Consider the following 16,772-nt stretch of genomic DNA (forward strand, 5'->3'; position numbering starts at 1 on the left):
ATAGATTAAAAACAATTTTACCTGAAAATGCCAAAATAAAAATTGTGAGGGCCCTAGTACTGTCTGTTTTTGATTATTGTCTTGCGGCTTACGGAAACAGCATTACAAAAGGCGACCTAAATAAAATCCAACGACTACAAAACTCATCACCTAAATTTATTTTCAATTGTACAAGAAGAGATCACATAACTCCGTACAGAAACGCTGCGCAAATTATGCAGATAAATAAAACTTGTATGTACCTAACCTGCAGCCTGATACATAAAGCTATAGAGCTCGGCCAGCCTGAGTACCTGTGTGAGAGACTTCTGTCTCGTCGAGATGTCTCTGCCCGCAGCACGAGGCAGGACAAGTTGTTGCACTTTCGCAGAGTCAGGCATGAGGTGGGGAGGCGCCCTTCTCATACTTCGGTCCCGCCTTGTATAGGCCTAATGCTCTCCCTAATCAGGTAAAGGGGGCCAACACTCTTAACTCATTCAAAAAAGATTAAAAGAATATTTGGGTGAGTTTTGAATGCTTTTCTACAAACTATGGTTTCTTGTACATTGTTGATTTTTTGATAGTTTTAAGATTGTTTTATAGATTGATTTGATAGACTGTTTTATAGATTGTTTTATAGATTATTTTTATAGATTGTTATTATAGATTGTTTTTACATTGTATCACTACAGAGTTAATTTCGAAGATTGATTATTTATATTGTTTTTAGATTGTTTGATTGATTGTTTTTATTTATAGTTTAAGTAGGTTAATGACAAGAGTTGTTTTGTAAAGCAGAATTGTAAATATCTGAAAAACGCTTGCTGAATAAAGACCATTTATTATTATTATTATAAACTGAGTTAACTTACATCATTGTAGGCCTAAGTCTTACACTATTGAAAGCAAAGTGCCAAAAGAGAACAGTTCTTGTTCCTGTTTATTTAAAGCCAACCTACATGATCATAAATATGAATTAAGTTATTGTTTTTAAGTTTATGTCTGTTCTAAAATAATGTAAGAACTAAGCTATTAAACTAAAATTATGCAAGTTATAACTTAGAAAACACCCTTAAATCAAAGATTCTAAGTTACATTTGGACCCATGACTGACTCTTTGATTTTTCAAGTAAGTTAGGTAAGAGAAAAATAGTTTGTGTTAACCATATTGGGCATATCGTAGGCCTACTTAGAATATTTTACTTAAAACAGCTGTTTTCTCTGCAGGCCTCAAGAATATGCCTAGGGGCTTTTTCTTCAAAAATTGGTGAACTCGTGCCATGCCGATGGATCTAGGAGGGGGAGTAGGAGCTGCAGAAAACAATGCAACCAATAATAATCGGACTCGTAACAACAACAACAACCCTAACGCCAATCCACTTATCAATGTTCGAGATCGGTTGTTCCACGCTTTGTTCTTCAAAGCAGCACTTGCATATGCAAGGACCTTTCCCCGTCCAGCTAGAAGATGGATAGAGTTTACTGTTCTTTTAAAGGTGAGTAAACCATTATGTTGTGTGTTGGTTCCTGAACTAATTTTTGTATCCTAAGTGTGACACTACACTCAATCCCAAGTATCATAATTAATCATAGGCTATTTGATTTTATTTGGATTCAGCTAATCAAGGGGTTCTAAAAGTATCTGATGGAAGGTTTTCGGTCTTAGACACACTGTCAGTTAACACGTTCGTGGCAACAGGGGTTTCCGTGTACCTCACGGCCATCCTGAAACACCATATCCTTCATCATCAATCTCATTCTCACTACTAATGTCAGTATCATAGTTACTCGTCTAAACACCTTCCCTGTCACTAAAAATACGAAGTTTGGATTATCTGGATCCAACATTTTGGAAGAAAAACTAACAATGAAACAGCGATTAAAACAGTTGCGCAAGTGCTCAACCTTAACATTGACTAGTGACTTAGTTACTGAGAGTACCACGCCTACCGTCAAAGCAGCACCAGTGCAAACTCACGTCGTCCCAAAATACAGTAGCAGTGCTGTGGGAAGTTTCAGATTTCTAGTTCTAATCCTGGCTTTGTAATAATTCATTGTGTGCCGCATTGCATCTTCGGAGCAATCTTTTTATCCAAACAAGCTAAAAAGTGGTGGCTATCTAGATAGTTAAGATAAAGGTTAACTTTGTTCCTGATAATCATTCAGATAATTTGTCAATCTGTTTCTGTAGTCTGAAGATTTCTTGGATTCCCAGCTCTGGTAGGCCACAGGTTACCGGTAGGCCTAGATTGGAACTTGCTTTACTATGAACCTCATTAGTTCAGATTTATCGTTTGTTCCTTTTAAATTCTCTGTATAATCAATGTTGAAAAATTGTGGATGGTTCAATGGTTCAAATGTTGTAGGCCTTGAGTTCTGATTAAGAAAACTAGTAGTTTGTTCAGTACGCAAAAAAAAAGGCTCTGAATGGACCGTGTGGTGGTTTGGGTCATGTACAAATAGAATTAAATATAGGCCGTCAGCTGTGCTGCGGTTACCATAGGTTCTGGCTCCCAGCGGTGTGTGCCAGAACCTATGGTAACCACAGCACAGCTGACAGTCTTTATTTAATTCTTTTTGTCTATGTTTGGATACAAGGAAGGTTTACTGTAATGCTGCTCACTTTAACAATTGACATTAAATCAGGTGATATAAAGTCCAGTTGAGAAATATTATTTCTCTAACACTCACCACATAACCTAATCAATGTCATGGATTAGTTAGCCTAAAGTGTACCTATCCAAATAATTAACGATGTTTTTGCAATTGAAAGTTAAGTTTCAAAGTCTTGATCTTGTAATCAAGTCCAAACAACACATTCTTTAGCTAAAAAAAATCAAAACATAGGCCTAGTAAAAAAAAATCCAAAATTTGTCTTGTGTTTCCAAAGATGGTGTTTGATGAAGATGAAAGATTTTGCTTTCAAGATTATCATTAAATTTTTTTGATTTTTATTTATTTTTACTAGTTCCTTTGCAATTCTGAAAACCAAACCCCACCTAAAACATGGCTAAACATGCTGTAAGATTGAGAAATGTATTCATGAGTGTGTTTAACACGTTTGCTGCTACGGACGTTCCGGAACGTCAAACGGGCCACGGCGCCAGGAGCTAGGAACGTTCTGGAACGTCGCCGTTCATTGATGTTTAATGTTACCATGGATCAGCCAGCTCGTCACGAGCGTCCTATATTTCTTTGCAGCTCGTGGGGGCGTACTTTCTGACAATAAAAAATATAGTTTCCCAAAATCACCACCAGGGTCGTTTAGAACAGGGCTTTGTCCCACCTCTTTCCTGCTAGATAGCGAAACTAATTTACCGACTGCAACCTGGGCAGTGCTGCTATCTATCAGAATCACTTAGTACTATGTCCAAAGCCAGTTTTATTGCAGAACATTGCCATCCAGTACAACTACTGTTGTTTTTACTGTAATTCAGTGTATCGGCAACAATGTTTACGTAGCGGCGAGCGTTAGTTCAGCTCCTGGCGCCGTCCCGGCATCTAACGGTCAGCAGCGAACGTGTTAATGGGCTAATCAATGGATTGTACAAATACCTACTTACCTTATTATTGTTCCAGGCTATGACAGCTTTTTTCGTTCTCGTCTACATACACATAGCCTTTTCAAGGACACCAACAACGTGCTTAGAACACGTACGGGACTCATGGCCAAGGGATGGTATTCTCAGGGTTGAAATACTCCGAGGTGAATCTCAATCCAAGGATTTTACCATGGAGGAGGCTTACACAAAAAATGACAAAACTGATTTCACCTCGATATTTGGAGGAGGTTTAGGTCGAGATGGGTAAGTTCTGTAATTAAATTGAGGTAATTTCATGTTAACTTATATATTAAAACAAGGTTACAATGACTCCATAGCACATTTATTCAGCCAAATTGACAATGAAGATTGCAACAGCCAAATCAACATACTAAAATTTATTAGTTCACTAGATATTTTGAATTTTTGTTGGAATAGCTTAAGTGATGGGATTCTTGGATGGGAAAGTGTCCATCCTGGCACATATGTAACTCACAAATTTCATATACTGTATACAATAAATAGTTACTTTGAAGCTTAAACTTTCTGGTTGAATGTGGTGTTAGGGACAATGAAGTAGCATATTCTAACTATTGAGTGTAGTATTTCTTGTGCCAGGATGGAACAAGTAGAACAGTAGATAGACCTTGAAAATAAAAGTTTTTGAGATCACATGAAGGAAGGTAGTAGATATGTATGGTATCTAACTAGAATACTAAATAACTCTTATTGGTTAAATTATCCTTCCATTTTATCTTGAGTTTAGATAATGTTTGCAAATAAATATTCAGAATTAGATTTAGGTTTTTTGTGATCATGATGTGTAAATTGCTATGTTGTCTGTTTGTTTTCTTAACTTTCCCCATCAATAAGTTTTTATAACATGAGGGTTGTATAAGTTCTGTTACATTCCCTTTTTTAACTGAATGAATAACTGTTGAGAGTTTAAAATTTTATTTTGGACTGATACACAAATTTACAGGTGAAGGTGTGTATTTTAAGATGATTATGAATGCAGGATACAGGATAGGTTCCTCATAAATTTTATACTTAGATAATGTCGCTTTGTTATTGACTAAAATAAGCTGATTCTTTGCTAGGTGGTTGTAAGCATTGTATTAAAAAGCTAAATTATCAATGGCAGCTATTCCTAGTTTGTAGCTATAATGCCCTTTATTAATTCATTCCCCATTATAAGTTCATTTCCCGTTAACATTTTTTGTTAAATTGTACTTTTCCCTACATCGACATTTACTTTTTAAATTTGTCTGTACGAGAATGGCGCAAACCCGTTTTTTTTACCATCTAAATCTCTACCTCTTGTTAGATAGAATAATTAATTGATAGCCAAATTCAGTAATGGCATCTAGGTCCAGAATCAATGCTCAAGATAAAAACGTAACCGTCAGATTTGAAGGCGGGCACTAACCACTTGTCCAACCTGACAAAAAATGTAGTAGAAAACTACAATTGTCTTAATAATTAACTGCTTGTTTTAATGTCCCTTTAAATGGTAATTAAATATTCATCTCCACAGGTTTGTCCACCTTCAACCGTCAGCAGTAGAAGAGGTTCCGATAGAAAAGTTACCACCGGAAGCCGTTGCTAACTCCACGTCTGAAGATGTTGAAGATGAGTCGCTTTTGAGCACTGTACCATCTGGAGTAAACAGCTCTCTTACAGCTGGTGAGTAAAACCCCTTTATCATGGTATCTTACAGATCACAAAAAATATTCAAAGTGTTGTATATAACTGTTCATAATTATGAAGGATTATTTAATCCTCAACCAGACAACTACGGTATTGATATGCCAATAGATTTCTATTGAATGACTGTAAATCTCAAGAAATAAAATTTACGTTGAAACACAATTCTGACTCAAATAATGAAAATAGTACTGTCACTGAAAAATTTTTGGGTCTTCATATTGATAATCAACAACTATTCTTAAATTATAATAAGTTGTCCTTTCAATTGGACTTTGTTAAACAGTTGGCATATTCTACGTTAGTCAGCCATTGACATCGTGCACTCTGTGGTGGTTGAATTCAACTAGGTTGATTTTTACTAAAATCTGACAGTAATTACACACAGGAATGGAATATCTAGTTCTATTTATAGTAAAAAATATAGTATAAGGTAGTGATGTGTCTGTGTTATTATAGATGGAGAAGAGGTTCCAGAACAGCTGTCCACAACAGCTGTTTGGGGTCAGCCACAGGAACAACCAGATGAGGCGAGTAGACTTTAGAGAACTCTCTCTGACGTGTACAATAATAATACTAGAAGGAAAAATCCCTTGGCTTAGGAAATCCAAGCCAACTGTACTCTATTCATAAAATCTAACTAAACAAATTGTTTGTTATACATTTTAAAGTCAACAGATGGACCATCTGAACCTAAACATAAATATTTCAAACATAAATTACTCAGCACTTGCCGTTGTTAAATTAATAATACTTTATACATAACAAAGAAACTCGCACGAAGAAACATTTACAATATTTACAATACGCAAAGCCGGCTAAGGACAAAACCAGACTGCCAATCTGATTTGAAAATGGGGTTGAAATCCCAAAACTAGTTATCCACTTGGAACAATAGGATTGATTGATGACAGGTCAGTAACCTTATATTTATGTCATTTAATCAATCCCGGAGGCACATTCTGATTAAATTATGCTATTCTCCAGTATCCAGAAAGTTGTGAGTTGCTAGTTCAATCATAAGAAAAGTCACTTGTGTTTTGTTATTACCCACCTGTCTTTGATCAGAGGGATGTTAAATAAGTAATCCTGGATAAAGAACTACCTGATCTGGGTTAGTAACAAAGCTATGATCTCGGTCATTCTACATTTCTTTTCTTAAAAAAGGTAGGCCTATCCTAAAATTTAAGGAAACCTGATTTGTAGAAAACAAAAGAATGTAGACCTACAATACAAAATCTTAAACAGCTAACCTCCTAGATATGCAACAATGCATATTAGCTGATTGGCAATGAAGTAAAGAAAGCAGGGAGACACCAACATAATAATATGAGTTAGTTTATTTGGGTTGCGTCAAAAAGTAACACTTTATATTTGTTTTATTTCAGTTTTCAAACTTATCATTAACAATTTATTTATTTTTCCAGATGTCCGTGCTATCAGAGGTAAGTTAAAACAAATGTGACAATTCAGGGTGATTAGTAAAAATGTGTTGTGAGTTAAATAAAATGATGTTAAGTTGAAAATAAGGAATAATCATGTATGGTCATGTTTGAGTCTACTTAGTCTACATATATTTTAATTAATTAAGTCCTTAAATGACAGTATTTTAAAAATTTGTTCCTCTTAAAAATTGCTCTTTTTGGTTGTATGAATACTGCAGAACTTACATAAGATTATTTGGATTCATACGTGTTGTCCTCAGAGAGTATAGCGCATACAGCGAGGCTCTTCAACTGTCCTGGTCTGCAGGGATAAGTTTGGTTATTCGGTGACTCGGTTGGCAGTGTGATGAACTATATGAGTCCATGACAGCAATGTTGTGGGTCAGCATCCTGGTGCCTGCCACTAAATTGCATCTATACAGTTCACTCTTGTACTCACGTTCTTACTTGAATAAGCACTGCTTGAATAGCAAGATACGTTTCACTTACAGTCCCAATGCTGTCTGGATGGGCAAATGCAAGGTTAAGCAAATAAAGCTTGCAACTCTTACTAAGTTTTAATGACTTCCCGGCTTTGTTTTATATGTTACTCCTTTTAATTTTGGTAGAGACTTGGTCTCAATTAAAACATTAATAAAAAACGTCTTGGTAAAAATACAAAAATTAACTAGGCAACCCCTTATTAAAAATAACTCTTCTGCATAGGAAACATGGTGATATCCGTTAGGATATAGTTCAACTGTGAAAAGTACAAAATGTATCAGACTGAAACATCAAAGTCGGGACCACGTAAGTTTGCAGTTGGTGGCAGCCAATCACAAGACAAGGCTAGTGCAACGTTGCCACATCGCACTAATAAAATATACTAAGCAATATTTCCAAATCAGCTGGTATTATTAGATTTGACAACACCGCACGGTTCTCATTGGTTCATTCAAACCCATATGGTAAATAGGCTCCTCCCTCAACTGCAAACTTATGTGGTCCCGACTCTAGTTAAGTATTAAATTACATTAGTAGAACTTTGAAAAATATCAAATTTATTACTCTAAAACACCAGTCTTACTTGTTAAGTATAAAGTAACAAATTTTAATTTGTGATATTTTTACAATGATTTTGGAGTGATTTGTTTTGGCTGTATTAAAATATGTCTCACACCGCTTACACTTAACAAAACTTCTCATCATTTGCGATGTCAAAACAAAAAATTATATAACAATTAAAGCAATATTACATGTAAAGAATTAATTAAATAAGAACGCCTTCTCAAAGGAAATGGAACAACCATGCCATCCTGTATTACTATTGCATTAACTTTCTGCAGGCGTTTTAATGGTTTTTTTATCTCGTCTCATAAAAGTCTCAATCAAAATAAAATCTCTTCTCGTAGAATGAGATTTAAAATTTCCTGAAAATTTCTCAAAATTTTGAGATTTGTCCATCCCTAATATATATATAGATGTATTATTTACTTACTGTCTTCACAATTCAGATGTTTAGCAGTACTGCCCTTTATGAGATTAGTCAGTGTACACTACCTACTCGACCATGGAGCTATCTCCAAAAGAGCCGTAGTGCAATAATATATCTCCGTTGCAAATATAGTAAGTAACTAATATACCTATAAAAACAACAGTTGTCCAAATTCGGCAAAGACCCTATTTCCTATTTGTCCTATTTGTTGCAACTTAAAGCTTTTCTGTTATTTGATTGGTTATTTTTCACAATAGTTTGACAGCGTTTTCATATCATTCACCATTGGTTACAAACTACCACAGTCAGAAGCCATTTAATTTCAAATTTATGTTTCAGTTTTCTGTCAGTGGTAACGAAACTATTGGTTACTCAACTGCATCGCAGCAAAAGTCAATCTCTCCACTGAAAGAATCTGTTTCTGAGGTTGAAAAACTCGTCAGAGCAGGTAATATTACATAATTAATAAGAACAAATCTCTAGTCTTACTCATAGAATAAGAATATTCATTTAGCTGCTTGAATTTCTAGCACCTTTTTAAAACACATTTTCTAAGTACAGCTACAGTATTTTTCAGGATGTCTAGTAGTTGGGAAAGTCAGAAATTAGTATTGAATTTCAAAATGGTCTTGAAAAGTCGGGATTTAGTCTATTTTAATACCAAAGTCTGAAATTGTTATGATTTTGCCACAATCCCAAAAGACATTGATCACTATTTTGTGACCGCGGGACACGACAATGATATCCGTACGGCCGTGGGTGATAAACAAAATTTTGCCACGATCACACTAGACAACAATTGCGTTTTCGTGACCGTGGGAGATATTCATGAAATTGCCGCGATTGTGTTAGAAGACGATCACATCTTCTTGATCGCGATCGCAAAAGACTACGATAATGTCCACACGATAGTGTAAAATTTTCATGGTTTTGCCGTGATTGCGCTAGACGACGATCACGTTTTCCTAACCGCAGGAGATGTTCATAATTTTACCACGTTTTTGTGACCGTGGGAGTCATTGATGATGTCTACACGGGGGCGGGAGATTAACAGAATTTTGCTACGATCACGGAACACAATGATTATATCGACACAGCCGAGAAATGTTAGTGAATTTGCCGCGATCGCACAAGACGACGATGACATTTCCATGACCTCGGAAGTCGATGTTGATGGCCGCAGGAAATAATCAGAATGTTGTAGCGATAGCAAAATATGCTGATAATGTTTACACGGCCGCACAAGATAATAAAGATTTGCCGTGTTCGCGCAAGCAGACGATGACATTTTTGTAACGTTGGGAGTTCCGGATTTCGCAGTAATTGTAGAAGTCGAATCACACTATTACTAGTTTGGCTTGATTGAAAATATCATGCTGGCACACCTCCAGTTATAACAAAATAGTATTTTTGTCGTTAGATCTTCATTTACCTTTGATATGGTAGCTATTTACTGTGTTGAGAAGGGATTAAGCCCAAATTGGCCAGTTAGAATTTTTCATTGCTGCATTTTCTTTAGACATAAAGACGGAAATTGGTGTAGTATAACAAAATTATTTAGAAAATTGGATAAAACTATAAAAATCGGTATCAAGAACCAAGAATTAATACATTTTGGTATCGACACATTACTAAATGTTGAAAAAACTACTCTTGAAAAATCTGAAATTAGTGTTGAATTTTAAAATAGAAATAAACTAGACAGAGAAACCCTGATTTTTGTAAAGGCGTTACAATATCATTAAAAAAATTGAAATAAAAAAAGGGGTTTAACTCTTTCATAACTAAATACACTGCTTACTTATCCTGCAATTGCTCAATCGCTCATACATTAGTTCAGCTGTTTCTAAGATACTGGTAACTTCATTGTAGGGCGATACACTAAACCTTTATATATTATCATATTTTATTATGGTTTGTAACTTAACACTAAATATAGAGCTCAAGGGTCTTCCTGTTCAGTATTGTTGTTAGAATAGCAGGCTTACCTGAATTGGAAAGTCTACTCGCATGAGAAACACATTTCAAACTTTACACAAGGCTATCAATTAGATTAGTTTAGGTTTATTAAATTTTATTAAGTTTATTAATCAAAATTAAGTTTTTAAAAGTTTAGGTTAAAGCTTGGAAAAGATTTGAGTTGACTGATGTGTAGTGTGGCCAGATGAGGAGTACGTAGTGGAATATTCACTGGAATATGGCTTCCTACGACTGTCACCCGCTACTAGACGACGCCTCAACATCCCCGTGATGACTGTGACGCTTGACCCTGGGCGTGACTCTTGCTTTGGTGACGCCTTCTCTCGCTTCGTCCTAGACGAGTTCCTCGGCTACGACGACCTTCTGATGTCTTCCATCAAGACGCTGGCGGAGAGTGAGGACAATAAGGGTTACTTAAGGTGAGTTCAAGTATTTGAATTTTTTAATTTTAAAATTGATATGGGCCTATAGTTTTTTTTAATGAATATCTCAGTACAACGTCAATTTTACTTCAGCACCTGAGTTGTTAATCCATGAGAATACTACATTTTACCTTTGACTATTTATATAACTAGACATCCCATCTCCAAAAGTTGTTGCCAGCTTTTTTTGAAGTGAGCCAATGACAGATTGCGCTACTTATAAATAACTAATTTCTGTCGAATATGCAGAATTTCTAACCAAGTAAAACTGATAAAATTAGTTATTGTAAGCTATATCCCATCAACTGTCAAAGAGACAACAAATAAGGTAGGAAATAGAATTTCAGCACTAGCGCAATCAATGACTGGCTCACTCAACTATGTTCTAAAAAGTCAATGGTTATACATGCCTTATTTATCCGACATAAAGCTTAAATTAGAATCATGTATGCTTATATATTTTATATATTTTGTTGACAAAGTGGATGCAAGCTGAAATATGTAAACATATACTTAATCGTAATGTGAGCTGTATGTCGAATATCTTAAGATTTGTAGTGTAAGAAGCTGTGTACTCTTACTAGGGAACAAAAGGTGGACTAACAGCTTCTTGCCATTAGGGGGCTTCAAACATTGGATTCAAAAACAGCAGAAAGTCAAAGAAAAATGTTGTAGGCAGGTAAATGAAATGAGAATTTTTTGTGAAAACCCTATAAGTATAATAGAACTCCAGAGTCGAAGCTCTGTTCTCAAACCACAACAAAATAGGTCTACTGTTATTGAAAAAAAAATAACTGATTGGATACATGGTTTACCTAGTTGTATAGGGTATTCATTCTTAGAATTAAGTAAAAACGCATCTTCAGTTGACCTAAGTAAGTGTATAAGGATGAAAACAGTATTACACAGTAGCTGGGATGGCTAATTTGAACTGAGCCCTTTTTTTTGAAAACTTAATATTTGAATATGAATACAATGTCCAATTTACAGTAGAGTTTCTGTAACAAAGCTATTGTATCTCAAGTCGAATGTTTCTTATATTGAATTATCATTTACTTATTACAATACACCCTGCTATAAAACTAAAAAAAAAAAAACAAATTAAAACAAGGTAATATTTGTTACCAGGAATGTCGTGACTGGAGAGCATTACCGTTTTGTCAGTATGTGGATGGCCCGGACATCATATATTGCAGCGTTCTTCATCATGCTGGTTTTTGTAAGTATCTCATCTCATCATATCCATTCCTTGGTTTATAGATAGGAAGAAAAACAAAGATACAGTGTGATCAGGTGGATTTTTCAAGCAGACCATTTCTAAATGTTCAAAACAGGGGTTTCCTCATGCTTGTTAGATGCTGTCTGGAAAGTGCAATGCAAGGTCTATAAATTCTAACTCTAAACTCTAAAGACCTTGATCATTGAACTTTAAATAAATGGTCCTGGCTAAGTAGCCCAGTCAATAAAGGTTTTTTGTCTAAACAAATTAGTAACAGGCAAAACTATATACCAATCATTAGTACCCAACTAGATATACATTTTACCAAAAGTCCCCTAAAAATCCCCCAGGTGCTTTCCCCCTACCCCCCTCAAAGTCAGCAGTTGCATGGTTTTACTAAAACGCGTCTAGTTTACGTACGAGTAGTCGGTAAAACAATAGCTTGTTGTCTTTAAAACTAAATTTCCTACAACAAAAACCTTCCTTATACATGTTTACTGTAAATCTAATAGTTTTCCCCTGATTTTAGTATAATTGATGAAATTGTGAAAATATTGACACTGTTATTTTGGATTCTCTACTGTATTTTTTTATTTGCGAGGCATTAAAAAATTAGACAATGTATGGGTTGTAGAGCGTTTTCTTACGAACACAAACATATATATATATATAAGTCCAGGATTCTGATGTTAATGTGGGCCCTGATGTAAATGTGTCAGTTTAATTCTGATGTATGGGTGTAGCCTAAATAGACGATAGTTGGAGCGCTCGGCGGGAGACCCCACATAGCCACGCCATGTGACCTTCAAGTATTTATATATAAATAAATGTGGACAAATGCGATTGCATGTTTGGGTTGATAGATTATTTATATTAATTGTGACACTATATTATCCTCATTTGCAATTCTTGCAATCAAATGCGATCCCTTACTGTTCATTCTTCAATGAACTTAGGAACCATAATTTTATTTTTAAGAAAACTGTATCGGCAAAACAAAATAACAAGTTTATCAGTTTTGGTTTGTGGGAGTTTCACTTCTATCCCTTGACAGGGTTCTATTCCATTATCCACCACCTATGGACCCGCCGTGTCACGGTGTGGCCAAACCGGCAGCTATGAATAAATTGTTAATTTTTACCTCATATTAACGGAGTTTATAGCATCACAAACCACCCTCCCACCTTTTAAGAGACTTAAATCTTTTCTCATATTCATCTTGGTCCTATTAAATGGTTGTGGACGTGTTATGGCAACTTAGACCATTACTGATACTGATGATACCTGGGAGGAAGATTACACTGGGACCTGTAAGATCTATTGTGTCCCCCAAACTAGTCTCCAGTCGTAGCCTAGAGAACCCCCTCCAATTCTAGCTCCTTACTGAAGTTCAGTGTCAGTTGGGGTTCTAACTGCGGAAAAACTCCAACTGCTACTTGGTGCATTCCCAAGCTACTGGCTCTTTTTTGCCCAACTGCATCACATTCAGCCAATAGATGTCTGGGCGTTTCTTCCCCTGATTGATAAAATCAGCAGTCATTTTCCTGAACGATGTTCTCTTTTACTCCCAGAAGACCTCTGAGCCTACAATGTCCAGTTAGAAAACCTGTTAATATTCTCAAAGAGTTCTTATTCAGGGGTGGGGTACTTTCTTGTGTTCCCCTTTTCCCCTTTCCAGGCGCCGGTTTGTCCTGCGCTGCTGATGCCTTCCTTTCATCAATAGACAATAGACAATAGACAATAGACAAAATCTTTATTGAAATATTCTTAGAGAACATTCATGCGTCAGGTACATAAAATGTACAGTATGTACGTAAACTATTACAGTAATTTGCAATTACAATTAGAATTTTTTTCTTCTTTTTCTTCTTTTTTTCATGGTAGCTTATTGTTTAAGAATTCATCCTCAGAGTAGAACGGCCGGTCTATAAGCCATGTTGTCAGGTGCTTCTTGAGCAGATTGGGTTGTTCTCTCTTGAGGTGCTCTGGTAGGTTGTTAAAGTACAGAGCACCTTTGTAGGATGGTTTCTTCTCGTACAGACTCAGATGGTGTTGTGGGAGGGAAAAATTGGCGGCATGTCGTGTGTTGTGCTGGTGTATGTCTCTGTGTCTTGGCTGGGCTGTTTTAGTGGTGTGGATAATGACTTCTCTTATGTAGAGTGAAATTGATGTGAGAATTTTAAGGTTCTTGAAGGCTTCTCGGCAACTGTCTCTGTAGTTCAGGTCGGCAAGGCATCTAATTGCTCTTTTTTGCTTTAGGAGTACTCTTTCCAGGTTGCCTTTTGATGTTCCACCCCAAGTCGCAATGCCATATCTGAGGTGGGACTCGAATAGAGCAAAATATGCAACTTTGGCTACTTCTGGGCTGCAAGCTTGCTTGATCCTACGTATAACGTAGAGACTTGAACTTAGCTTTTTGCAGAGCTGGTCTATGTGGGGTTTCCATGATAGCTTGGAGTCAATTATGATGCCTAGGTATTTTGTGGTGTTTTGTGTTTGTAGTCCCGGTATTGTAATGTCTGTGTTGTTGCGTTTGGTGGTGAAAGTCATTTGAACGGTTTTGCTTTCGTTTAGAACTAGGTCGTTGGAGGTACAGTATTGCTTTGTTCTCTGGAGTTGTGTGTTGGTTTTCTCTTCCAGATTTTCCATTGTTTTGTCCGCAAATGTGAGAACTGTGTCATCTGCGTACATGGTGGTGTGTCCATCTTCCCCAATCCAACTAGGTAGGTCATTCGTGAGAAGGAGGAAAAGGACTGGGCCAAGTACTGATCCTTGGGGTACTCCTCTTTGCACGTCTACAGCTTTGGATTGGGCCTTATACTTAGTGTTGTTCTTTATGTAGGCTATTTCCACAAGCTGTTTCCGGTTACTAATGTAGCTTTTAAACCATTCTGCTGCTCTTCCTCTCACGCCTAGTGTTTCCAGCTTGAGTAGAAGAAGTTCGTGGTTTAGGCAGTCGAAAGCTTTACTAAAATCTAGGAAGAGGCTTGTTGAAGTGCTGCCTTCTTCTAGTTGGTCTAGTATGTGCTCCGTCAGTTGTATTAAGGCTGTGGCTGTCGATCTACCTTTGATAAATCCATGCTGTTGACTATTGAGAAGGTTGTGTTCTTGAAGATGGTGTAGGAGTTGGGCTAGTACTATCTTTTCGATTATTTTTGAAAATGTTGATATTAGGGAGATTGGCCTGTAGCTGTTTCTTTCTATCGTTGGTCCATTTTTGTATTTTGGGTAGACTTTAGCTATTTTTAATTTATCTGGGAATTTTCCTTGTGAGAGTGATTTATTTATGAGGTCTGTCAGGGGTATTACTATTTCATTTTTACAGTTTTTTAGAAGTTTAGCTGATACCTCATCAGTTCCGGATGAATTTTTCATCTTTAGAGATTGAATGGCCTTTTGCACTTCTTCTTGTGTGACCCGTCTGAACTGGAGTGTGTGATGTGTTGCTGGTGAGTGGTCTGTTAAGGCATTGGTTCTAGAGTTATTGTTATTTTGGAGTGTTCGGTCGGCTATTGATGAGAAAAAATCATTAAAACAGTTTGAAACTTCTATTGGGTCGTCTATTGTTTTATTGTTGACTTGAAGATGGATTTGGTTTTCAGTATTTGATCTCGCTTCCCTTTCTCGGTTTATTGTTTGCCACAGTGCTTTGGACTTGTTTTCAGCCTGGTTTATGTGAGCTGTGTTGTTTTCTTTACGAAGCATTTTCAAATGCTGGTCGTACTCCCTTTTTTTAATAGTTGTTCTGGTTTTGTCTTCCATAAGTCCGGTTGTTTGCTCCTTTTCTAAGGCCTTTATATATTCATTTTTAAGTCTAGCCGATTCTTGATTCCAACACTGTCTCCTTTTATGTTGTTTAACTCTTGACGTTTTAAGAGGGCAGGCGTGGTTTAGTGTTGTCTGGATGATGTTGCTGAAATTGTTGTAGGCTTCATCTACGTCATGAGTTTGTATTATAGTTTCCCAGTCTTGTTCTTGTAGCTGTGTCTTAAAGTTATCTATTGTTGTTCTGTTGAAGATTCGTTTATTTTCTTTGATGTTGTTGATGATCGGTTTTCTAGTGATGATTTTTGCGATTTGTGCGGTATGGTCAGATAGTCCTGATGTTATAACTGAGGTTTCTATTTGTTGATTATCAATGTTTGAGCATATCCAGTCTATTGATGTTTCTGAGTCACTTGTAATTCGAGTGGGAGGTAGCCTCAGTCTTGAGATATTGAAGGAGGTTAGGAGTTCTTCAATTTTTTCGTTTTCATTGTCATCAACTAGGTTGTTTACATTGATGTCTCCCATTATTAATATTTGCTTATCCGTAGTGAGCACTGCTTCCAGTTGTTCAGAGAGTATATCGATGGCTTGGTCTAGGTTTGCACTTGGTGGCCTGTATACTCCGAGGACCAGCAGTGGATTCCTGTTTAGCTTCAGTTCAAAGAGCACAGTTTCGCAAATTAGTTCTGTTTCCTCGCTACTTGTGCATATGAGTGATACATGCTTTTCCCAGCCACTTCTTACATAAGCGACCACTCCTCCTTTGACATGGGATTTCCTTGAGAAGCCTCCAATAAGTGAGTAATTTTCTACCCACGTGTTTTGCAAGTTTTGTTGTGCTACGCCGTGCTCTGTTATTATGATCAGGTCCGGGTCTTCATCTTGGAGGAAGTGTGCTAGTCTATCAGTTTTTTTAGATAACCAATTTATGTTTTGGTGTAGAATTTTAAGTCCTTGTTGGCTATTAGGTGTTTGGAATTTTACTGTACGGAGTGTCGGAGGGGATGTGTTACATCTTTGAGCTGGTTTTTGTGCTTTTCTCTGGGATGAGGGTGTTCTTCTAAAAAATGATGTTGGGAGGTGGGAGTGTTTAGGGGTTCTTGTGTGCAACTTTGGTTTTTGTTAGTTTGTAGTGTGTTTTTATACTTTGGGAGGGGTGGTTCTGCGATTTTCTCAATGTTGATGTGGTATTTGGAAAGTTCCTGGGAGCTAAGCAAGTTTGCTTGTTGTATCCAA

General features: G+C 36.5%; 1 protein-coding gene across 2 annotated transcripts in view; it reads left to right on the forward strand.

Moving 5' to 3' along the window:
- Positions 1-16,772, forward strand: part of LOC128996248 (membralin) — a 98,244-nt gene that overhangs the window by 3,359 nt on the left and 78,113 nt on the right. Inside the window, exons 2-9 of one of the 2 annotated variants that reach the window (XM_054421427.1) lie at positions 1,207-1,475; positions 3,559-3,785; positions 5,059-5,207; positions 5,688-5,758; positions 6,656-6,673; positions 8,487-8,595; positions 10,303-10,546; positions 11,678-11,768. In XM_054421427.1, coding sequence (XP_054277402.1) covers positions 1,260-1,475; positions 3,559-3,785; positions 5,059-5,207; positions 5,688-5,758; positions 6,656-6,673; positions 8,487-8,595; positions 10,303-10,546; positions 11,678-11,768 — 1,125 coding nt within the window. In that variant the 5' untranslated portion in view covers positions 1,207-1,259. The remainder of the gene's footprint in view (positions 1-1,206; positions 1,476-3,558; positions 3,786-5,058; positions 5,208-5,687; positions 5,759-6,655; positions 6,674-8,486; positions 8,596-10,302; positions 10,547-11,677; positions 11,769-16,772) is intronic. The other variant, XM_054421428.1, reaches the window with a different exon arrangement.

The sequence above is a fragment of the Macrosteles quadrilineatus genome, unplaced genomic scaffold (assembly GCF_028750875.1).
Source record: "Macrosteles quadrilineatus isolate MER2022 unplaced genomic scaffold, UCM_ALF_1.0 Scaffold_6__1_contigs__length_79288215, whole genome shotgun sequence".
Taxonomy (NCBI): Eukaryota; Metazoa; Arthropoda; class Insecta; order Hemiptera; family Cicadellidae; genus Macrosteles; species Macrosteles quadrilineatus.